The 24,320-nt window shown below is 60.4% G+C and overlaps 1 protein-coding gene across 17 annotated transcripts in view; it reads right to left on the reverse strand.

Moving 5' to 3' along the window:
• Nucleotides 1–807: 807 nt before the first annotated feature.
• The window catches only part of Srcin1 (SRC kinase signaling inhibitor 1), a gene marked incomplete in the record, with an annotated part of 61,027 nt that continues 37,514 nt past the window's right edge, over nt 808–24,320 (reverse strand). For 7 of the 17 annotated variants that reach the window (XM_013519341.1, XM_013519342.1, XM_013519347.1 and 4 more), the window contains 13 exon segments: nt 7,889–9,346; nt 12,196–12,318; nt 12,792–12,944; nt 13,233–13,387; nt 14,253–14,487; nt 15,174–15,420; nt 15,602–15,749; nt 15,829–15,959; nt 21,269–21,444; nt 22,032–22,219; nt 22,463–22,506; nt 22,713–22,805; nt 23,690–24,320. In XM_013519341.1, the coding sequence (XP_013374795.1) occupies nt 8,393–9,346; nt 12,196–12,318; nt 12,792–12,944; nt 13,233–13,387; nt 14,253–14,487; nt 15,174–15,420; nt 15,602–15,749; nt 15,829–15,959; nt 21,269–21,444; nt 22,032–22,219; nt 22,463–22,506; nt 22,713–22,805; nt 23,690–24,320 (3,278 nt within the window). 17 annotated transcript variants of the gene reach the window in all.

A 24,320-nucleotide genomic window follows, 5' to 3' on the forward strand; every position in this document is an offset into this window, starting at 1 on the left:
AACCTTCTGTGCCTCAAGGGCACAGAAGCGCAGCTTCTGCCTTCCAGACCGGAAGGCCCACGCAGAACCCCAGGGCTGCCGCACTTGCTCTGCCGTGGGCGTGTGTGCACACTAGAGCGCTCAGGTGGGACGTGCGTGTTCGCGTTATGATCTCAGAAGTCTTCAGGCTGCTACTCTAGATTTGAGAGGTGACCGACCCGGCTTCATCTGGGTGGGAGGCTGGGGAAACGGTTTATAGCTAGGGTCCCCCAAGAACCTGTGGTGCTCACAGGTGGGGCTTTTGGAGAGGCTCGTAGCAGACTTGTGGCGAGGGGCGGGGCCTGGCGGGAAGGGTCGTCCCAGGGGCGGGGCCTCTCCCTAGCCCCGCCCCACAGCTGCACCTTCCTGATCACCATGCCCTGAGCAGCTCCCCTCCGCCAGGCCCCTATGCCCTGCTGAGCTGCCTTGGAGCCACTGACTGAATTGTAGGCCGGAATAAACCTCTCCTTCCTTAAGTTGTGGGTGTTGGGTATTTCTGTCCCAGCAACAAGAAAGTGACTAAGACAACTGGCTTTCTGCAGCTTTCTCAGCTGCAGGTTCAGGGAGCACCCACGGCCAGCTCACAGATGGTCAGGAGGCTGAGACAGGACGCTGCCTGGGCCCAGAGCTGGCCACTGAGAGTCCCTGGGTCCTGCTGTGTCCTTGGTTCTCAGGGCCTCAGGGCAGCGCCAGCCCTGGTCCTCCTTCCCTGGTGGCTGTGAGTGTCCCTACCCCATGCCTCCCGGCCCTCACGGGTGAAGAACAAGGCAGCAGAGGACAGGAAGGAGATCCAGGAGAGGAAAGAGAAACAAATTTTATTAAAGCCCCAAACACTCGGCTAGAAAAACCGAAAAGGAAAGAGCGGGGAGGTGGGGAGAAGGACGGTGAAAAAGAGACAGAAAACACAGCAACCCTTTTCCATTTAGAAATTGTCAAGTTACACCGACAGAGGTCACAGAACATCCACAGAAGCTGTCACTGTTACACCAACACGGTCCCTACGGGGTGGACGGGGCGGGGTGGAGCTGAGCTTGGCCCGGGTGCCCTGGGACCCCGCGCAGAGCCCCAGCCGGGCTCCGGGAACAGCATGGGGCGGGGCGGGCGAGAGCCCCCATGCGAGGGGCAGCGCGGCGGGCGGGGGCACCGTCCCCCCGATTTCTGTCAAGCACACACGGGCGTGGGGGGGCAGCGAGGCGCATGCAGTGGGGCACAGACGTGCTGCGGGCTCTGGGGGTCGGGGGCCGGGAAAGGGAGCCAGGCGGGTTGCGGGGATGATGGGACGCGCACGCACACGCATGCACACGCACTCTGGATCTGCACCAGCACACTCGTGCCCACGCCCGTAGCCGCAGCCAGGTCCCACGCGCCTCCGCGTCCACGCCTTTGCGGTCCCCATGTGACGGGTCTCTGGAAGCCAGGCACATCTGCACACACGCTACACGTGTTCTCACGCGCAGGGCTCCTCTCACGTGCACACGCAGGCAGGCACATGCCAGTGTCCTAGCAGCTTACACGCGCCTCCGTGCACACACATACACACACACACACACACACACAGACAGGCCATCCCCATGCACTCACACCTCATGCAAATGCACGCGCAGCTAGGAGGCCCCGTGCCGGTGCACACCCGCACACATCTGCACACACCCAAGCTGCAGTCTCAAGCAAGTGCCTCCCAGCCCGCTCGTGTGCAGGAACTAAAGCGAGAAGGATGCGGATCCCACTGGACTCTACCGCAGGGGGTGGGTGGGGCCCCCTCCTTCGGCCCCACGGATGGACGCTCCCCTCCCCTCCCCCACACAGGGACATCCACTCAGGACAGTGACAGTGGGGTACGCACTCAGGTCACAGGGCTGAGGTGGTGGGGGGCAGGCGGAATAGCAAGCAGAGTAATGGAGCGGAGGGAGGAGGGGGCACCACTCCCCCCTCCCCTCCCGAGCCGGGGTCTCTGTACCCGACTAAGCATCGCGTTGCCTCCCTGGACCGGCCCCAGCCCCGGCCGCCGCTGTCCCCAGGCCCCAGCCCCGCCCAGACAGCGGCCAGGAAGAGAGGGCCGTGGGTTCCTTTTTTTTTCTTTTTTAAATATTTATATATATTTATATTACGTATATTATATATATATAATATGTAAATATATTTTTAAAACAATATAAAATGTTAAGACACTTCACTTAAATGTAAAGAGTTGCCTGCAATTAAAAGTAATTGCATCATTTATGAGGTCCTTTTTTTTTTTTTTTCCTATTTTCTAGGTTTTTTTGTGATTTTTTTTTTTTCAGGGAGGGATTTTTTTTTTCCTCTTCTTTTGTTATTTTTCAAAAAGGCTCACTTGCCTTTGTACAAAAAATGGTCCGAAGCTAGAAAACAAAGATGAATCAACAAATCCAGAAACCAAAAATAATCCCAAAGGAACGAAGAAACAGCCCGGCTCCCCACTCCCCAGCCCTCCCCAGCTCCCTGGGTCCCCCACCGGGCCCCCAGGGACGTGGGCCCAGTCCCCTTCCATGGCTCCTCCTTTCTGTGCTTATGGGGGACAAGCCCGATGTCCCCTCCCTGTGCTTCCTCTACCTTTGTGCTCCAAATAGGAACCCTGTCCCCTGGGGACACCACTCCATCCCCTCCTCCCCCATCTCCCCGGGCCCCTGGGCACCCCAGGACTGGGGACCTAAAGCCTCCTTCCCCCTCTATTCCAGGACTTGGGGACCCTCAAACATCTTGTCAGTAGTCACCAGATCCCCACGTCGCAGCCTGCCCCAAAGCCCTCAAGTCATGGAAAGGGTGCTGCAGGTCAGGTCGGCCCCGCCTGTGGGGTCAGAGCTGTCCTCACTGCCCCAAACCCCCCAGCTCTGCTCCTCTCCCTCCCACCCTCAGGCCTCCAGACCTACCCTGCCAGGCCCTTCCCTGTCGCCTGCCCACCCCCATTCAATAAGTTAATGGCGTGTAAAGTGCTAAATTAGGAAACTAAAAGGATGAATGCTCCTTCCCGGGCTGCCCTCTCCTTGGGCAGCGGCCCAGAGGCAGGCTGCCCCCGTGACCTCCCTCCATGCCAGGGTCACCAGCGCCTCCTTCTCTGCCAGCACCGGCAGCTCCTCCCCACAAGCCAGTAGCTCCCAGGGACACGGGCCTGGTCACCATGGCCACACGCCCAGCCCGGGACCTCTCCCGCCCCGCCTCTGTCCCTCTGTGATGCCCACGGGTCCATCTGGCCTCCCGGCGCACTGGACGCGACAGGACGGAGCAAAGTAGCAGCAGCGCTGTCTCGTCCCAGCTCTGTCGGGGAGCAGGGCGTCTCCGGGGCCAGGGTCGCCCTCATGCCCTGGTCCCATGGTCCAGCCGGAAGCTGGGGGCAGCCCAACCTCTTCACGCTCCTCCAGGACGGGATGACCGAGAAGGGAGGGGCTCTCTTGCCTCTCCAAGTCTGCGTGGCTCAGAGTTTGTTTGGAGTTTCCTCAGGAGCGAGGGGAAGGCGGGCACGGGGACAGGGCAGGAGCTGCGGGGTGGACTTCGGGAAGAGTATGAGAGAGGGGACAGACGGTGACAGGAAGAGGCCACTGGGAACAGGAAGTCAAGGGGAGGTGGTGTGTTTGGTTTTTAGTTGTACTTTCTGCTTTTTAAAAAAAGATAAATAAAGGTGAATCATTAAAAAAAAAAAAAAAACCAAAAACACCAACAGGGGGGCGGGGAGGAGTATAGAGGGTGAGGAGGGCCATGTGGGGGGGACCCTGGAGGGCCCACAGGAGGGGGTGGGGTGTGGGGGATGAAGGGAAGGCGAGTAGGGAAAGATGGCAGGAGGAAGGAGGGGGCGGGCTGGGGAGGGATGTGAGGGGCTTCTAGAAGGTTCTAGAAGGAGATGGAAGAATTCCTTGCCCCAAAGGAAGTCAATACGGGAATGGAGGTTCTGGAAGCCGAGGGCTTTTCTGACACTGGGCTCGAGGTCTCATTCGACCCGCTCATCTCTTTAGATGGTTTAGTGGCCTGAAACAGAAACAGGGTCGGGGTCAGAGACAGCGGAGGTGGCCTTCAGGCCTTTTCCACCCCCAGCTGAAGCGTGAGGGGTGGAAAACCTCCAAGATCTAAGAGAAGACCCTGGAGGGTCATCGAGAGAGAGCAGAGCCCTGACTTGGGGGTGCAGGGGGGGCTTGGCAGGGGCAGAGAGGAAGTGGGGAGGGGTGGGGTGGCCCACGGTTACTGACAGCAGGGAGAGAAGGTGGAAGAGAGACACCACAGAGGACAGGAGAGACCGAGCCCAGGGCAGGTGGGGGGATGGGGCGGAGGGGGGGAGAAGAAGTGAAAGTTAGCGGCTGCGACAGCAGGCAGAGGGGTCAGCGGCCCAGCCCGGCCGTCAGGGTCCCCTTTGGCCTCTGTGATGCTAACATGCCAAGCAGGGGCCTCTGGTGGGACAGGGTGCACTTCCGGGAAGGACCCAGCCCACCATCCCGGAGGCACTCTCTCTGCACACAGCTGCCAGGAAGGCCACCCGGTCCCCAGTGAACAAGGGGACCTTGTTCCCGGCCTGCAGGGAACAAGGCCCTGTCCCTACACTGGCTCCAGATGCTTGTTCTGTGGAGCTGTGGTCCTCCCGGGTGAGGTATGAGAGCCACCTGGATAATCTTCAGGGGACAATGCCTGGCATGCGTCACACATGCAGATTCCTGGGTCCTCCAGATGGGACTCTGATGCGGGCCCAGGGATGTGCAGGTGAAGCGGTGCCCTGAGGTTCTGCGGCACCATTAACCTTGGGCTCCGCTTGGTCAGGGTCACACAGGGCAGGCCTTTGCCCTGTAATGGTAGCCCGTAACTGAACAGCCGTGATTGGAAAGAAGAAGGGGTGGGGGGAGCCAGAAGCGGTGACATACACCTGTAACCCCAGCACCCAGGAGGCTGAGGCAGGAGGATCACCACAAATTCAAGGCCCAGCCTGGGCTACACAGTGACTTAAAGGCCAGCCTGAACTACACAGGGAGACCCTGTCTCAAAAAATATATATAAAAAAAAGACAAAAATAGTCCTGTGGTCTAGACCCGGAGGCTAGTTCTGGGCAGGGTCCCTCCACGCCCCACGGACCTACACGGTCACCCAGTTGCAGGCTAGGCTTCCAGATGCCTTGGGCAGGGAGCTAGTGCCCCAAGCAAGTCCTGCTTCCTGTAGCCTGCAGCGACACAGGAGGTCACACCGCCTGGTGGGGACCTTCTTGTTGGTGACCATTTCTTCCTCCACAAATACAGAAGTGGCCAGTTCTGGATGCAGCCAGACTTCCCTGCGCCGCCCTCTGCCGCCTGTGCTGCCCCTTCGGGCTCCCTGCCCCTCCTCTCCTGTGGCCGCGCTCTGATCCTCAGAGGGTCCAAGGCTTCGGCCACAGGACCCACTGATCCACCCAGTCTTTGTCCCTGTCCTGGGCCAGGCCCTGCAGCTGCAGCACAAACTCCGTCCAAGGCGAGCAAGCGCTCTTACCACGCTGTCCCCGACTTGCGCTCAGCGCCACCCGCCCCAAGGAACGTTCTCTCCCCAGCCAGAAGAACGGGCAGAAGCTGAGACCTCTGCCTCCTGCCCTCCTTTCGCTTCCTGCCGCCCCAGTCGAGGGGTCGCCCCCTCTTGCCTGTCCTCTTTGCTCTCAACCAGTCTTTCTAGTGAAAAGCCTCTGCTCTGCCCCACAGCATTTTTCAAGGCCCTTGGTCTCTTCCAAGCTTCAGTGTTGGGAACACCTGCTCCTGGTGTGTGCGGTCACGCAGGCAGGCGACACGTCCTCCCGCAGCTGCCCCCGCTGCCCCAGCCAGGGCCGGGCCTTCAGTTCACGGCTCTGCAGAGACGTGTCCTCGTGGACCATCCTCCCTCCCACTAGACTGGCCGCAGCGCCGCCCCTAAGCCCCTGTCGCAAAGCTTCAGGCCCAGCCACCCCATCCCAGCCGCTTGGCCTTCTCAGGTGACATGGCTGCAGTCTCTGAAGATTCCCCCTTCCTTCTGTTCTACCCTCAGATCCTCCCCTCCACCCCCATGGGTCCCAGTTTTGTCTGGAGAAGAACTTGGTCCCATTTGCCACAAGGCACAAACGTCACAGCTGCTTAACACTCTGCTGGCCAGGGTCTCCTGCACCCCTGTATGGAAGTGGACCGCCTCCCGCAGAGCCTGAGGGCTGGGCCATTCCCAGTGCCACCCAGGGGCCAGCAGGAGCAGGGAGCCGTGACTGCGCCCCTTGCCCTCTGCCCTGGGAAGGTCACAGCCTCTCTGCGAGTCCTGTCTGTGCCTTCAGCCCTTGGGGCGGCCCCTCTGCACTGGGGCTCCCAAAGGAGACCTGCAAATTTATCCTCACAGAAGCAGGGTGTCTGTGACTTCCACAGCCTCGATCCTTGCACCCCTGGGCCTCTGGCTCCATCCACCGATGGACGCCAAGCATAGAATTCAGGGCTCTTGCTTTGCAGTTTCGTTTGTGGAGCACGGCGGTTTCCCTGGCACGTGTGACCTCAGAGCCCTGCTGGGGTCTCCTCCCCGCTGCGCAAGTGACAGAGGAGGGGCCTGGAGAGGGTGGAGAACTCGAACGAAGGCCATGGACCGCCGTGTCCCGGCCCCACTGCTCTGGGAAGGCACCAGGCACACTGGGTGTGGGCCGGGAGGTGACGGAGGACCAGGCCGTGCGCCAAGTGACCAGGAAGAGCCCTGGCCAGCTTGAGGAGGGATTCAGATTAGGATCTAGGCCCTGGCTTCCAGCTGATCTGTGAGAAATCAAAATCTGCATTCTCCTCATGGTGCCTCCCATCTGTAATCCCAGCACTCTGGGAGGCTGAGGCAAGAGGATCACAATTTTGAGCCCAGCCTGGGTAACTTAGTGAGATCCTGTCTCAAAGTAGCAAAAGGGCTGGGATTGCAAAGGCCCTGGGTTCAATCCCCAGTACTGAAAAACAACAACAAACTGCATTCTGCAACTACATTCCTGCAGGTCTCAGAAAACAGGCGAGAGGTGACAGCAGTCGCAGGGGGACTGCGCCTCGGGGTTTTGTACTTTTCCCCAGTGCAGGGAGCCGCACCCACACCCTGCAGGTGCTTGGGGGCGAGGGAACAGCGCATACTGAGGAGGTGAACCTGTGGGGCTGGGGTGGGCAGTGCTTCCCAAGGGGACAGCTACAAGCGGGGACACTGGCAGAGGACAGCGTGACCGAGGAGCTGAGGCCACAGAGACATGCAGAAGAGAGGCATCCAGAGGGCGGCCAGGAGGGTGTCGGGTGAGATGGAAGAGGCTGGCGGAGGGGACAGCTGGGCACAGGGCAAGACACTGGGGGCAGGGGCTGGGGCGTGTGTGGAGGCCTGGCTAAGAACTCTCCTTTTGGGGGTACTGAGGATTGAACTGGAGGCCTTTACTCTGAGCCACATCCTCAGCTCCTTTTCCTTCCTTTTTTTTTTTTTCTTTTTCTTTTTTTGGTTTTTCTCTGGTACCGGGAACCGAACTCACGACCTTGCGCTTGCTAGGCAGGCGCTTTTGCCGCTGAGCTAAATCCCCAGCCCCTCCTTTTCCTTCCTTATTTTGAAAGTCTCACTAAGTCTCTAAGTTGCCCAGCCTGGGTGACTTCAATCCTCCTGCCTCAGCCTCCCAGAGTGCTGTGAGAATGGCCAAGCATCACCATACCTGGCTGAGGAGGAGGAGGAGACGGTCCCGGGGCAGGGTGGGGAGGGTGGTGGTCACAGGGACGGTGGCCAGCAGAGTGCCCCCTCCCGGACCTCACCTGCTGCTGGGCCTGAATCCTCACGTACTCCGCCCGCTGCTTGCTGTGCTTGCCTTTGTCCGGGCTGCCTGCCTGGCCCTGGGCTGCCTTCAGCCTCGAGGCCCCGGGCGTCACCACCTTCATGGGCGGCACGCTGCCACCGCCACTCTGCAAAGAGAGAAACTGGGTTGGGGTGGAGGCTCGAGGGGCACCAAGACCCGCTAGGGGGCTGGGCCAGGACCTCCTGGGGGGCCGGGGTGGGGCACAGCCTAGGCCAGGGCTCCGCCCCGCCCGAGCCCAGGTGCCTCCGAAGGACAGCTGCGGAGCCGAAGCAGCTTCCGTGGCTTTCCGAGTGGCACGCATGCCCTCCCGGGAGGCCACTGCCAGCGCGAGGGTCCCCAGCACCGTGCCTGCTCCCAGCAAGGGCTCCTTCCTGGGCCCGAGCTGAGGAAGGCAGAGCGGGCCAGGCAGCCTCAGGCCCACACCATCCTCCTCACGGGGAGCGGAAAGGTCCCCCCAGAGATAAGCAAAGCTGTTTTGTTTCATTTTTGTACTGGGGATTGAACCCTCCAAACTGAGCTTTATCCCACACACCCTTCCACTTCCTTTTAAATTTTGAGACAAAAATCTCACTGTGCCGCTAAATTGCTCTTGTTGGGCTCAAGTTTGAGCTTCCGGCCTCAGCCTCCTAGTGTGCTGGGATTACAGGCATGCCCTGCCATGCCCAGCTCAGCCTGGCTCTTTGAATCGCCTGACAGCAGGCCTGCCCAGCGGGGCTCTGGGGACCAGGAGACATGAACAGAGAAACGAGAGACAGACAGAGTCGGAGACAGGAGGAGGGAGCTGGGGCGGAAACGGGGAGAGAGCTTTATTTGCTGGTTTACAGATACAGAGCAGAGGTGGGGCGGCCCCGGGTCCCTGCCGGGGTCAGGGGCTCTGAGTCCTGGGTGGGCCGGCTTCCCAGCCTGCCCTGGCTCTGCCCGAGAGCCCTGGCCTGGCTGCAGGCTCCCGAGAGGGTAGGGAGCGGGTTGAGACGGCTGTCGCTCCTGCGGCCCCAAGGACACCCTTTGCTCTGAAGGCCCAGAGCCCGGGGTGGCAGGGCAGTGGGGGAGGACGGGAGAGGCAGCCACCTGGGGTCTGGGGAGCGGGCCGGAGGGACCAGCAGGGCGTCCTGCAGTGGCAGGGGCTGCACCCAGCTCGCTCAGGGTGGCCTCCAGCTCCCACAGCGCCTCCTCCAGGCTGTCCCTCCGCACCACAAAGCCTGGACTGCCTGAGGGCCGCTCCCCACAGCAGGTCTGCGCCCCATGCCCCGCGTCCCTGGGTGTGTCTGCTGCAGGCGTCTCCATGGCGGGGGGCTCCTGAGTCCCATCCAGGGCTGCTGCCCTCGGACAGGTGGCTCTGGCCAGTTCCTTCCTGGCTGCCCTGGCCTTCGCGGGCACCGGGGTGCTCCTGGGCCAGGCAGCCACGGCCGCCAGCTCTGGCGGGGCCTGGGGCCTGGGGCACACCAGGGTCCGGGGTCTTGGTGTAGGGGCTGAGCGGGGGCCTGGATCCTCACTCCTGACTTCTGGTGGGCATGGGGGACACTCCGTCAGGACGATCCGGGGGACGCAGAAGGCCGAGAGTCCTGGGGCAGCCTGGGGGAGAAAGGAAGGTGAGGAGGGGTGTGATCCCTGTGAACCAAGCTCCAAGCTGGGCTATGGGTTACAGGAGGGGAAACTGAGGCAGGGAGGACCCTTACTGGGCTTACCCAGTGAGTTAGAGGGCAGGTTAGGACTAGAACTCAAGTCTCTCTCACCCCACCCACGTCCTTCCATCTCCAGTGACAATGGCTGTTTACAGACGCAAGTGCGGTACATGTTCGCCTCTCACGCCCATGTCAAACCCCGGAGCGGGTGTCGGGCCACCGTCAAGTCTGTCTGATGGGACAATGTTGTGGGCTCCACAGAGAATAAAGTGAGACCATCTGGGCCCGTGTCCAGCACACACCAGGCGGGGCACGAGTGCCCCTAAATATGGGCCATGTGCTGACTTCACTGAGCTCTGGCCCTGCCCAGGCGCACAGCGGTGTGGCCAGGCTGCTCTGTGCCCAGCTCCTGAGCGACAGGTCCCGGTGACCCCCAACCACAGGGTCCTCGTCTAATCCTGAGCACCCAGCTGTGCCAGACGCTCTTCTACAAGCTATATCCCCAGCCCTTTTGATCTTTTTCATTTTGAGAACAAGGTTTCTCTACGTTGCCCAGGCTGGCCTTGAGTTTTTAAAATTATTTTAAAATTATTTTTTAATAGCCTTGAATTTGATGATCCTCCTGCCTCAGCCTCCCCAGGAGCTGGGAGTACAGTTGTGTGCCACAGTGCCTAGCCACCTCCTCTTCAATGCCTACTGCAGCCCACTGTCCCTCTTGCTGTCTCCACTGTCTAGATGAGGACCTGAGGTGACAGCTGTCACGGGATTCCCCCACTGCCACCGACTGGCAGCTTGTTAGAGGCAGAGCCAGGATTTGAACCCAGACAGTCTGACTCCAAGTCCAGGGCTCCTTCCACTAAAAGCCAGAAAGGGCTGCATGGGGATAGCAGGGACCTTGGCCACCCCTCCCATGGCCACCCACCCAGCCCTGCCACCTGCTTACCTGGAAGTGGGGTGCAGGCTGGGGAGGCAGGGGGGCAGCACCATGCTCGCCCGGCTCCACTGCCGATGGTACCGCAGAATGCAGACAGTCAGCGCGGCCCGAAGGCCAGGGAAGGGCCTTGTCCACTGGGACCCTCAGGATGGCCCCCAGGGTCAGACAAGGGCAGGAGCCAGGTGCCAAGGGCACATCTGGCCGGAAGGTGCCCTTTCCACACTGTGTCCCCAGATGGCTCCTGGACTGCTCTGTGCCACCCCCTCCCGGGAGGGGCACTGCCCCCCATCTGATGCCTATCTGCTCCCCCACCAGGGGCCAAAGTGACCCGGGCCTCAAGCCAGGCCAGGACGCAAGTGACTGCCACCAGGGAGATCCCCGTGCCAGGAGGAAGCTCGCATGGGAGGAGAATGTGCCATCCCCAGAGCAGGGCCCGCCCGCCAGCCACGCAGGGCAGGGCAGGGCGAGAAGAGGTCGCCCCTGTCCTCCCCACCCTCCTCCCCCTGCACACGCCATCTGTGGGGCAGACAGCAGCTCCACCCTCCGGCTCCCAAGAAAGAACAAAGAGGAAGTAAGTGCAGCAGGACAGCAGCAGGGACCAAAGTTAGAGAGAAGGAAGGACTTCCAGGGCTGAGACGGAACCAGCAGCTGCGGAGAGGCGTGGCTGCTCCTATTCCGCACCTCCTGACCAGGGGTCGAGAAGGAGCGGGACAGGAGGCCGGCGGGGACCACAGGGGGCGGGGGTGCCCACTCCCCAGGGCAAGGTGCACAGTGCAGTGGGAGTAGCAGGCCCCTCCACTGGCCCAGCATGGAGCAGGGTATGGGGAGGGCTAAGCAAAGGCTCAGAACAAAGTCAGAGTTTTAAATTGTTTTGTTTTGTTTTTGTGCTTCTGGGGATTGAACCCAGCAGTGTGCTACCACTGAGACACATTCCTACTACTCTTTAACATTTTTTTTTATTCTGAGACAAGATCTCACCAAGTTGTCCAAGCTGGCCTGCAACTTGTGATTCTCCTGCCTCAGCTTCCTGCATAACCCAGATGATAGCCACACCCACCATGCCTGGCTTGAAGTCAGATTTTTTTTTTTTCTTTTTGAGGCAAGGTCTTGCTATGCAGTTCAGGCTGGCCTTGAGCTCACTTTGTACCTCAGGCTGGCCTTGAACTCGCAATGATTCTCCTGCCCCAGCCTCCCGAGTGCTCGGATTACAGGCATGCGCCACGCCTGGCTAGATTTTTTTTTTTGAGACAAAGTCTCACCTTGTAGTCTAGACTGCCCTTAAACTCTCTGTAGCCTAGGGTGGCAGTGAAAACAAGGTTTCTCCCGCCTCAGCCTCCTAGGTAGCTGGAATTTACAGCCGTGCACCACCATGCCCGGATGCTGCTCGAAGTCAGATTTTTTTTTACACAATTTTTATTTTTATTTTTATTTTTTGGTACTGGGAATCAAACTCAGGACCTCGCACTTGCTAGGCAGGTGCTGTGCCACTGAGCTACGTCCCCAGATTTGAAGTCAGATTTTGAATTTTGTCTCGGCCCAAGACAACACTTGGGCTTCAGGCCAGACCTAAACCCGGGCTGCAAATAGGACCAGGGTGCTCAGGCCACCCCGAGCTGCACTATAGCCAGGCCTGTAAGAGAACGCAGACTCGCGGTCACCAGGTACCCCAGCTGCCAGAGTCCCTTGGAGGCCGCAGGCCCAGCCCAGTTACGCGCCGTCCTTGGCGGGAGGGTGGGGTCACTGTGTGTGTGGAGCGGGCAGTGGCGGGAGCTTGCGCAACCAGGTGGCAGCAGGTTAGCGTGAGAGGTGGACAGGCAGGTGTGGGGGCACAGGCAGAGAGCCGTGAGAGGTGGGGCACCCGTTACCTTCCGCGGGGGGCCCAGGGCTGAGCCCCTGGGGGGCCCCAGGTCCTGGGGGGACAGCAAGGTGGGGATCGGCTGGCGGCGGGGCGTGGGGGGGAGGGAGGAGACAGAGCTTCTCTCAAACACCTGAGGAGCAGAAGGTGGGCAGGTTTGGAAGGCAGGACACCAGGAAGGAGGGGCGGTGGCCGATGGCATGGGAGGCTGGCCTGGAAGGGCAGGGGCCCTCATCGTGGCCACTGGCCAGCTCTGCCCTGCTCTGTCTCCTCTTCCAGGGCTCCGGGGACTCGGGGGAGGGGGGTCTCATACAAAGTCGAGGCTGGGTGACTGGGGTTGGGGGACAGCCCTGGAGGCCTAAGGACTCCTGGGTTCCGGGGCCTCACTGCACTGGCTGTCCTCAGGCTCTCAGAATGCGAAGGAGTGGGGCTTTCAGGGTACAGTGGCTCTTGGGGTACTTGGGGCGCCTCAGGAACTATGTTAAAAGCCTCAAACCTCCAGGGAGGGACACGAGACCGCTTTTCTACAGCGGAGGAGAAACGCGGGCAGCAGGAAGGGCGGGTCCAGGCCAGCCTGGCTGGGAGAGCGGCCGAGCCCCCACCCACCTCCAGCTCTGCGATGATGCGGTCCTCGTCGTCCTCGTCCTTGATTGCCGAGGCCATGATGGGGGGCGTGGAGGCCGGGCGGGCCACTTCAGACACGGCCCTGCGCAGCTTCACCTGCGGTTTCTGCACCTCCAGCTCCTCGGACTCCGCCTTCTGCGAGGACCAGGCCCCTGTCACACCGGTGGCACGGAGGCCTGCGCCCCAGCGCCCTACTCGCTCTGAGTTATCCTACGCTGACTCCTATCCCTCACCCCCTGCCCAGGGGCAATGTCACCAGCAGGCAAGGGCCTGGGAAGGCATCAGGGCAAATGCCCAGATTGGGGATCCTGGTTGGGGCCCCAGTCCCAGGCCACCCTCAGAGAAGGTCCCCTCCCACCTGAGGCCCGCCCAGGGTGGTTTCCAGCTTCCTCCTGACTCAGCCTCCCTGGGCGGCAGCAGTACCTTGATGAAGGCCGAGTCCTTCTTGCTGGTGACCACCACCTCCCCAGTGCGCGTGGTGGTCAGGCCATGCGATGAGGGGAAGCTGCGGCGGGGAGGGGGTGGCGGGGGCGACTTGGAGGGCTTCTCGGTGCGGTAGCGGGGCACCGTCAGCTCATCTGTAGGAGCCAAGGGGCTGTGGTCAGGAGCCTGAGACCGTGGGGTCACACCCTGCCTCTCAGGCCAGGGAGTGAGTGCACAGAGCAAAGCCTCCTCCTCCAGGAGGATCAGCAGAGGAGGGGAGAAATCCCGGCAAAGATGCAGGGCCCCCACAGTCCCTCGCTGCTCAGCGCACTGTCAGGTCCTTGGCCCATCCGAAGCGGCAGAACCAGACCCCTCCACTGGCACCAGAGTATGCGCTGGAGCTTCCTCTCCCTCTCCCCCAGCTGCCCTCTCAGGGGAAGCACTGCTCCTCTCCCAGGCGACAGAGAACGCCCCCTCCTCCGGGAAGCCCCCCAGCCTTCCAGGGCTTCCGGGGCCTCCTGAACAAGCCCCAGGGCCTCTTTCTGGTTTGTGACTAGGGGTGACTGTGACACACTACTACTTAACCATTTGGGGCCTTGGAGTCCTCGTCTCTAAAGTGGGAATAACTACTGTACCGGCTTGCGGGGATTGCTGTGAAATTGTAAAGGTTAATGCACAGAAAGCAACTGCACAGTCTGTGTGTGGGCTGTGTGCTTTGTTCAGCTTTTGGTGGTCCGGGGTACTGGGAATGGTACCGAGAGAGGTCCCAGGCCAGTTTACTCTTTATTTTGAGACAGCAGTTTCCTAAATTGCAAACGCTAGGCTCAAATTTTCGATCCTCCTGCCTCAGCCTCCCACAGTTCTTCCGGCACAGTGAATGCACGATGAACAGGAATGTCGGTGTGAAGCCCCACTGCACCCTGGGCCCCCAGGGCTGAGGGCTGGCAGCTGACCCAGAGCTTGGCCTTGAGCCCGAGGGTGCACCCCCATTCTGTGCTCCTTGCCTGCCCCTCCCCATACCTGAGCCCCTCCTCCCGCTGGGCTCCGTGCGGGGCGCCGCCTTCTGGCCATGGGGGGCTTTGGGGGGCTTGTGGTCTGGGGCGGGGGCCGGGCCCACGTGGGCCTTGCCGGCACAGTCCAGGTCAGGGATGGCCTTGAGCAGCTCGGCCTGCGTCTCCTCCAGCAGCCGGTTGATGTCCTTAGCGCTGTACTGGGTCAGCGCCGCCCGTTTCTCCTCCCAGTCTCGCTCTGCAGCCTGTGGGAGGTTCATGGGTCAGGGGTCAGGGGTCAGGGGTCAAGATTTGGGCTGTCACTTACCCATGCCAGCCAGGGCTCAGTCCCTCCCGCCAGCCACATAGTGCAAGGGACAGGAAGGAAGCGTCACACAGACCCAGCCCCAGGGACCTTGAGCCTTCTCCTTCGGTCGGAAATCCTACCTTCCTTGTAGACCACATTCTTTTCTCTTTCTTTTTTGGTGGTCCTGGGGGTTAAACCCAGCACCTTCGCACTGAGCTGCATCCTCAGCACCCCCCACCTCTTTTTTAAAATTTTGGGGCAGGGTCTTGCTAAGTCACCAAGTTGGCCAGGCTGGCTTTGAACTTGTGATCTTCCTGCCTCAGCCTCCCAAGTGCTGGGATAACAGGGACGCACCCTCACGCCTAGCACATTGCTTCAGTTCTTACAGCTTTCTAAATATGCTTTCTTTTTTTTGGGTTTTTCTCCAGTACCAGGAACCAAACTCACGACCTTGCGCTTGCCAGGCAGGCGCTTTGCCGCTGAGCTAAATCCCCAGCCCCTCTAAATATGCTTTCTGCCCCAAAAGCCTCAAGTCACCTTCACAGCGCTTCCCGGACTCCGTCTGGGAACGGCCCCTTCCCACTCCAGGACGGGCGGAGACCCCAGGACCGCAGCTCTGGACTCAGCCCCAGCCCAGCCCCCTACCTCCACGGACACGGCCTTGTCCACGCTTCGCTTCCCAGCAGCGTCCAGGCCTTTGGTGGGGTTGCTGCCCTTGGGGGTGAGGGGGGCCCCCTCGGCTGGGCCGCTCAGCTCATGCAGGTTCAGTGGAGGGCTAGGGGGTGGCAAGTCGAAGTCCAAGCCCTTGCTGAAGTCGGTCTCGGCCGTCACCTTCTTGGGGGACTGACTCAGGAGGTTGTTGGGGGGTGGCCACACTCCCTCGTCCACTTGCCTGGGGCGGGGCGTGAGGGGGAAACGTGAGGCCAGGGTGGGGGTGGGCCCCCCATAGGGAAAGCAAGCTGCAGCCCGTGGGGGTCACAGGTGAGGCCAGCAGCCCTGGGGACTGTGGTGGGGACCCCAGGGGCCGGGGCGCAGGCAGGGACACATGGAAACTCGAGGCCGGCCCGAGAGACCTGCGGATCTGGGCCAGTGTGTCAGTGACCCCGCGGCAGCGCTTGAGCAGCCCGTCCAGGCGCTGCGGCTCCTCCTTCAGGAACTTCACGGCTTCCACCTCCACGCGCAGCACCACGCGCATCTTGCTCTGCAGCCCTGGGAAGTGAGCTGGGGGACAGGCGGGGTGAGTGGGGGGGGCAGGCACACAGCCCGAGGCCCAGGAGCCCAGGGGGGACCCCGTCCTCACCCTTGAGCTCCGTCAGCGTCTCCCCAAGCTGCTTCAGCACCAGAGCCTTCTCCTCCAGCTCCGGGCCGGGCACCAGCCGGTGGCTGTGGGACGCATCCCGCTGGATCCTTTCCATGGACTTCTCCAGGTCACTGCAGCCATAGAGAGACCCGCTCAGCCCCTCTGGCCCTGCCCACCTCCCTGAGATGCTAGGAAGAACTCAGGCCACCAATCAGGTCAAAATGAAAAGCCCAAGTGAAATTGGCAAAGCCAAAGGTCAGAGAGGGGAGACCAAAGACCCTCTCAGTCAGGTCTGGTGCCACATGCCTGTTATCCCAGCTCTTGGGAGGCTGAGACAGGAGGATTGCCATGAGTCTGGGGCCACTGGGCTACAGAGAGTTCAAGGCCGGCCTGAACTGCTTAACAAGACCTTGTCTCACATAAATAAATACAACCAAAAGTCCCCCCGAAGGTGCCCCAGGCTACCCCGGAAAGCTCTGATCTTTAGCTACAGTGTCCAAACTTCCCTCTGAGTCTCCTCTGGCTAAGGAAACATGGAGGAAGTCCCAGGTGCAGAGGAGGTGGGGGGCAGGCGCAGGGGGCAGGGGCAGCTGCAGTGCCCCAGGGGTCTCCTGTCTAGGGACCCAGCCCTGCCCCTCTCCCTGTAGAGCCCAAAACTGCTTTAGGTTTCAGCAACTTTACACTAAGCTCTTGTCACTTAAGATCGCACACCTCTGAAAAAGTGTAAATCAACAAGACAGATGATAGGAATCAGGGAGAAGGGGGAGGGATGGAGGGAGGTGAGCCGTGGGAGGGAGGGCCGGCAAAGTAAAGCAAAAACCAACGAGGATGTGTTGTGTACATGCGCCCACTCCCCGTAACGACTGCCAACGGGCACTGAGAAAAAGTTTAAAAATTAAAAGCAAACAAATACAACACAGATGAAGACAAGTCCCCACTCCCTGCACCGAAAGGAGGCTGAAATCCAACCCCTCGGCGAAGCCAAGGACACGGAGGGTGGGGGGCGGAGTGCAGATGGAAGCTTGGCTCTAGCGTCGTAAGACCCATGCTGTAATCCCGGCCCTGCCTGACCAGCAGAGAGAGCGGGTGAGTTACCCAGTGTCTCCGGGCTCAAGCTTCTCACCTGAGAAACGGGGATGATAAGGGGCACCCCCAGCCCAGCCTTGGTGAGGGAGAAACGAACTCATGTGGGGGCTGCTCCTGTTTGCTCCCCGGCTGCCCCTCCACCCCCATCCGGCTTGCTGACCTTCCTAACACCCTGTTCTCTGGTCTCAGTGAGAAGCTCCCGAGTCTCTCCACTGGGGCTGAGGGTGCGCTTCCTGCCCTCGAAAGCCCTGCTGTTCCCGTCTGCTGAGTCATGCAACGCCCTGGACCACCAGCCCCAGGCAGGTCAGACCTGTGTCTCCCAGATTTATCCCCGATTCCCAGCGCCTGGCACCAGGCCTGGTAAATTGGGGGACAAACAAGTGGACAAAGCAACAGCTACAGCAAGTTGTCTCAGTTCTGTACAAGAGCGATGACATCCCTGGCCCACAGGCAGGACTGCACATAAATTTCTGTCAAATCCCATCTGCAGGGCCCCAGCTCAACAAGCCAGGCACAAATAACTTTGGGCTTTCGGTTCTACCAGCCAGCAGATTTGCTCCCCAGAAGGCTCTATGTCATTAGCAAGTCCCATCAGCATGCCTCATACACCTCCATCCAGCTAGCAGGGGAAGAGACAGGCAGGCAGAAGTCCCAGCAAATTCCAGGGATTCAGCTCTGGCAAGTGAAAAGCTAGCCTGTGGCAGTCGCTAACTTACCTTAACCTCACAACAAATCCAGGAGTGGGAATCATTATTACCTCCAGTTTACGACAGGACCAACAAGGTTCAGACACCAGACTACATTTCCCAGTCTCCCTTGCAGTGATCCACAGTCATGTGACCAAGGTCTCTACCCAGGGGGCTTTGGGTAGGAGTGGACAGCATTTCCAGGCTTGGCCCAGAACCTCCCAGCAAGCTCCTCCACAGCCTCTCCCTGCAGGTTGGCTGGCAAGACCTCGATCTTCTCTCTGGGCATGGTGGTGCACACCTGTAATCCCAGCACTCGGGAGGCTGAGGCAGGAGGATCGTTGCAAGTTCGAGACCAGCCTGGGCTACAAAGTGAGCTCAAGGCCAGCCTGAACTGCATAGAGAGACCCTATCTCAAAAAGTAAAAAAAAAAAAAAAAATCTTCTGCCTGAGGGTGGCAAACCTCCTGTCAGCCTGGACCCTAACTAAGTACTGACCACCCAACTGAAGAGAACTGCCCTGTGAGCCTGACAGGAGGAAAAATACCTCTATTTCTTTGAACCAGTACACAGTCTGAGCGCTTATTTGTTATTGAAGCTGTTTTAAGTAATTCTTTTTTGTTTGTTTTGTTTTGTCTTTTTCAGGCAAGTTCTCCCTATGCAGTTCAGGCTGGCGTTGAGCTCACTTTGTAGCCCAGGCTGGTCTCAGACTCACAACGATCCTCCTGCTTCAGCCTCCCGAGTGCTGGGATTACAGGTGTGTGCCACCACACCTGGCTGTTTTAAGTAATTCTTATTTATTTATTCATATTTTTGCAGTACTGGGAATTGAACCCAGGCCCTTTCCGCTGAGCTAAATCCCTAGCCCTCTTTCTTTTTGTATTGACACAGGGTCTCACTACATCGCTAAATTGCCCAGGCTGGACTCAGACTTATGATCCTCCTGCTTTAGGCTCCTTGAGAGCTGGGATTACAGGCCTGCACCAATACACCCAGCTTGCCCTAACTAATCAATAAACTACCACAACTAAGGCTTGGGCATTTAAAGAGGCAAAATGAGGCTCAGGGATTAACCAGGCCAAGGTTATACAACCACTCTGTGTGGAGGCGCTGGCTGCATCTCGATTCCACACTGGGCTGCGTCAGCACACGCCCACCTGCTGTCCTCCAAAGTCCTGCTCTGCCACAGGGAAGATCAACTCACCCTTGCCTGTGTGTGCGACACCTGACTGCTTCAGGCCTGGCTGGTTTTGTTAAATGTCACCACTCCCAAACACCACTGTGAGGAAGAAGAGACCTTTATTTAAAGAAAGACTCCAGTGAGCTTTGGGGAGAGAGAACACCGCAACTCTCAGGCAGACGAGACTGGGCTCCACCTGCACCTTGATTCCCTAACAAGACACTGGAGGAAAAATAGCCGAGAGAGCCAGGCATGGTGGCACATACATGTAATCCCAGCTACACAGGAGGCTGAAGCAGGAGGATTGCAAGTTTGAGTCCTACCTGCACAATTTACAAGACCCTATCTTGAAATAAAACTTAAAAAAAATTTAAAAGGGCTGCGCATGTAGCTCACTGCAAAGGCTCTTGGATATTCCCAACACCAGCAAAAAAAAAAAAAGTGGCTGAGGGCTGGGGTGTAGCTCACTTGTCTGGCATGTGCAAGGCCCTGGGTCCATCCCCAGCATCACAAGAATGAATGAATGAATGCATGTATGGCTGCGCTTTCCAGACCTTCATTTAGTGCTGGGAAGGCTGAGAGGTGAACTCAGGACAGAGCCAGCTAAATAATTCTTAAGTTGTGAACTAGAGACACAATTCTGATTTTGCAGTGGGCAGGAGCCGCAGCCTGGAGGGCAGAGAATCCAGCCAGAGGCAGATTTCCAGGCCCACAGGGGAGCCGTCTGGGTTGGGGTTTGATGATGGGAGTCTGTGTGTCCCTGGATCACAGACGCCCCCCAAGCACTCATAACGGAAGGTGTGTGAATCTGTCCTTTCCTTTCTTCTGCCTCTGTGCTTTCATATTTCCTTTAATGTCTTCCTAAAGTTCCTTTTGAAAGTTCCGGCCCAGCTCCCCCGGTGGAACGGGAAGACACAAGGACAGGACAGGACAGGACAGCCGGGTCCGCGGTACCCGGGAAAGGGAGCTGGCGGCCTCTGCTCAGCCATCCGGCTGGAGCTGTCACCAGCCGACTGTCCCTGCCCTGAGGGGTGGCGACTGCCGGCTCATTTCCACATGGGTGGCCCTCAAATTCATCTCAGCCCCACAGTAGCACGGGACCCCCATCTCACTCCTTGCTGAAATGTACACATGGCACCGGTTGCATGGACTCTGGGCTGACCACCAGTGGCCTTCTCAAGGGGCCCCTTAGAAGGGCTCCAGATACGACCTAGGGACAGAACTGGGCTCCTGTGAGCAGCTCTCCTGCCTCCTTGGGGGCTCTGAGTACAACCAATCCCTGTGCAGAAAGAACTGTAGAAAAAAAAAAAAAGCATCTTAATACAGGACACAGACAAGACACTGAGGCATGGAGGGGAGGGAACTGCCCTGACCACACAGCACCTCGGGGCTGAGACTGGACCCAGGTCCCCACACCCTTTAGCGAGGCAGGAGATAACTAGGTGTAGGCAGTGAGCCGGGGCAAGACAAACAAGGAAGGCGGAAGCCCTAATCTGCTGGGGACGGCATTAGGAGATGAACGATGAGCCAACGACTTCAGCCACCTAAGACCGGCTCAGACTGTGGCCGGGCTGGAGACCGGCAGAGGAATCGGGCAGCTCCTGATCACTTTCATTATTGGAGGACGCATCCTTCCCCGCGATGAAGAACTCTCTATCCTAACAGCCGGCCAGCCGCTTCCTTCTCGGTCCCGTAAAAGTGCCTCGACAAATCCTCACTGGCTCCCCCTTTTCTGGTCCCCTTTGGCCGCTTTCTTGATAACCTCTCCTCCTCCACCCATGGTCTCCTTCACCACCACAAAACACAGCCCGATTCTCGGGTACCAGCAGCGCCCTCTGCCTCGGAAGCAGTAACCTGCCCGGGACAGCGGTCTTGCGGTGCCTCGGGCGCCCTCTCCCTCCACAAGCGCCACACCATGGCGAGGTGGCCGGGTAGCCGTTTGCTAAATTTGGATCCAGACTGTCTTGGCCATGGCTAGGCGTCTGGGGTGGGATGTTCCGGTCCTTTCTTCCAGGACAGGCCAGCCCCGTTTCAGCCCTGCCTGGAAGGGAGGAGGCTTTCCCTCTGCAAGGGTTTGTCTCACGGACTAAGAGTGGGGGTGACGATACCCCATTGCTCTAGGCTCCCCGGGTCACTGTGCCTCGGTCACAGCCCAGCACGAAAGCAGGCAGCGGGCAGAAGGAAACCAGGCAGCGGGCCACAGGAGTGAAGCTGCGGCCACAGACAGCCAGGCGATCACTGGGAAGCAAGACCACAGCAAAAGCAGGCACCAGGCCAGGAAGAGGAATCGGGAATTATGCCAGATGATCAGAGGTTTGTGGGTCAGAGAAACCAGGCCACGCCGGAGGAGGAAGTCAGGCTTCAGAACAGACCAACGTCACTGTATTCCTAAGCAAAGGAGCGACGCCGGGGAAGCCAGGCGCAGGTCACCCCGGCCGCGCCCCGCCCCCTCCCGCTCTTGCCCGCTCCGCCGCCGCGCCCAGCCTCACTTGAGCTGCTGGGTGATGAGCTCCTCGTCGTTGAGGTAGCGCAGCCGCTCCTCCTCCACCAGGGTGCGCTGTCGCTGCAGCGGGTCCTCCTGCCGCCGCGCCGCCTCCGACACACGCATGCTCAGCTCCGCCTCCGTGCGCTTCAGCAGCGCGCGCACCGACTCCTGGTTCTGGAGCTGCGGGGCGCGAGGGCGGACGCGTGGATCGCGCTGGGAGGGAGCGGGGCTCCACGGGCCGGGCAGAGGGTGCGGGGAGGGGTCAAGGGTAAGTTCTGGGCAAGTGGAGGCGGGAGAGCGGGATGGGACTATGGGACCCTAGTAGGACCCTCCCGACTGTATGTCTGGGCTCGGAGCGTCCTGAATGTGGGGTCGGGCCTGGGAAGAAAGGCCCAGCACTGGGGCTGACAGTTTGGGGCGATCCGACCCAGTTCCGAGCTCGGAAGGCGGGGGTGAGCGGGATCTTAGCGGTGGCCCAGATGGCCACTGTACGCCCCCTCCCCAGCCTGTCCCCGCGCATTATGTTCACCTGATGAGGAGCGGGCACAGCGGTGCCAGGCTCCTGACAGGTGGGACCATCTGCCAGGCGGGGCGAGGCAGACTGGCAGGGCTTAGGAAGGGGGAGGCCCCCCCCCCCCAGAAGTTCTGCTAAGGACGGACGGCTAAGTGAGGGGGAGGGGCGAGGGATTCCGAAGGAGCTGTGGGGGAGGGGAACGATGGGCGGGGTTGTGGGGTGTTCGGGGCGGGGCTGCAGGCTGGGGCGGTACCTGGAGCTTGCGCAGCTGCTGCAGCTGGCCGCGCAGGTCGCTGGCGCTGTTCTGCAGGCCGCGCAGGTGCAGCTGCATCTGCAGACGGCTGACCGCCGTGGGCTTCTCCGCCGGGGCGCCGCCGGCCGAGGGCGCGGGAGGACCGGACACCGGGGTGGCCCCGCTACTGCGGCTGCCTGACCCGCACGCTGCAGAGAGGGACATTGAGGGTGGGAGAAGTAAAGCCTGAGAGGGGCCAGGGCAGATCTTACCCCCTCCTGACCCCACCCTATAGACAGAAGCACATGGCTGTGGCTCCGTGCGCTAGGCACCAGGCACCTTGGACTAAGATGACTTCTCCCCTGAAAGCCCACTGATGTCGTGACTGTTTGATACCCACTTTATAGACGGGGCAACTGAAGCTCAAAGAGGGTGAGGGCAGGGTCACTCACGTGCGGAGGGGGTGGCTGCCCCGTTGGAGCCTTCAATCTTCTCACTGTGGCACAGGGAAAGACAATGGCCATCACGGGGTCCAGGCCGGCCCCAGACCATCAAAGTGGAGCTGTCATCTCCAGCTCCCACAGAAGCAACGGACTTACAGTCACACAGTAACACACGGAGCCGAGCCGAGGCTGCTCATGCCCACTCCCTGCTTCCTGCTCCAACCCCAAGCCCCGTCGGTGGTGGTGGAGAGGGGCTCACCTGGGGGTCTCGGGCTCCGACCCCCGAAGGAGGGCGCTCTGTACCAGGCCCGTGAGGCTGGCAATCTGCTTCTCCATGGCCTCCATGCGCTCCCTGGGGAGGATGTGGTGCTGAGCAGCCCTTCCCGAGCCTGGGGCCCTCCTGCCCAGCGCCCGCTCCTAAGATCGGTGACCACAGCAAACACCCTTCCATCCCCAGCTGCCAGCACACAAAGGGACCCGGGCCTAAGGACCAAGAAATGTCCCCACTGCACATGTCCCCACCCAGCCTCTCCCTGCTCTGCGCACCCCCACGCCTTCCCCCCACCTCCTTCCCCAAGCCATCCCAAAGTCCCAGCAGCCGTGAGAAACCCCTCCTCCCACTGGGAAGTGCAACAATTTTTTGGAGCGTCTCCCTCCTTGAGCAAGAACTGGCATCGACAGAACCCATTGCAGTGTGCAGTTGGATGACTTCGGGGTGGGGGGCAGGGTCTTGCTGTGTAGTCCAGGTCGGCCTTGAACTCACTAAGTAGCCCATGCTGGCCTGGAACTTGCAGCAAGCCTCCTGCCTCAGCCTCCCAAGTACGGGGATGACAGGCATGGGCAACCACACCTGACACTCGTGCCAGCACCCCTCCCGTGTGCACTTCAGCTGGCTATGTGCTGGACAGCTCTAGGGCTGCCAAGGCCTTCTGCTCCCTGGAAAGACACTACAAAGGGCTGGCTGGGCCCTTTATCTACTGTTGGGGAAACGGAGATTCAAGTAACAAATGCAAACCCAGGTCTCCAGAGTCCGTGTCTGGAGCCCTTTTGCTCACCCCTTCAAGACTTGCTGATGGAAGGGAAATGGCACTGCTCGACTCTCCAAGGCCCTCCCTGCCCCATCCCAAAGTCAGGTCTACCAAGGACCCTGGGACCTCTGAGCCCAGGAATGGCATCCATAGGCCAAGACCTCAGTGACGCCTGCTCTCCCACCCCACCCTAGCCAGGGGTCCTCACCTGGTCTCTGCGTCCTTGGCTGGCACTGGTGGTCCAAAGCCCACGAGCGCGCGCTCCCCAGGGCCGGGAAAGAGCTCGGACGGGGGCACCCCGGTTCCAGAGGCGCCCCCGGTGCCGCTGCGCGTCTTGGCCCCGGGGCTCTCGGCGAAGACGGATGAGGAGCCTGAGTCCTTGCGGAAGGACTGGCGCACGGGCGAGCCGCGGCTGGGCGGGCCCGAGTAGGGGCTGTGGGGCGGCGGGGGTCCGCCGGGGGGCGCGCCCACGTCCGCCAGCTTCTGCGGCGAAGAGGGCGGCAGGCGGAAACCGTAGCCGTCCCCGTAGAGCGCGCCGCCGCCGGCCGCGGCCTTGTAGAGCGAGTCCTCCAGGTCGGACTGCAGCGCGGCGGCCGAGTAGGTGCTGAGCGAGCGCACCGAGCCGCGCTTGTACAGCCCGCCGGGGCCCGGGAACGCGAAGGGTTCGCCGGCCGCCGCCAGGCTCAGGCGGCCCTCGTGCAGCAGCCCGTAGGGGTCGGCGTACAGCCCCTCGCCCTTCACCAGCATCATGCCGCCCGCCTTGCCCGCCAGGTCCTCGTCCGGCTTCACGTCGCGCCGCTCCAGGATGGCGCTGGGGCTGGGGCTCACGCCCTGCGCCC

The sequence above is a fragment of the Chinchilla lanigera genome, unplaced genomic scaffold (assembly GCF_000276665.1).
Source record: "Chinchilla lanigera isolate Chin_1 unplaced genomic scaffold, ChiLan1.0 scaffold00050, whole genome shotgun sequence".
Classification (NCBI taxonomy): domain Eukaryota; kingdom Metazoa; phylum Chordata; class Mammalia; order Rodentia; family Chinchillidae; genus Chinchilla; species Chinchilla lanigera.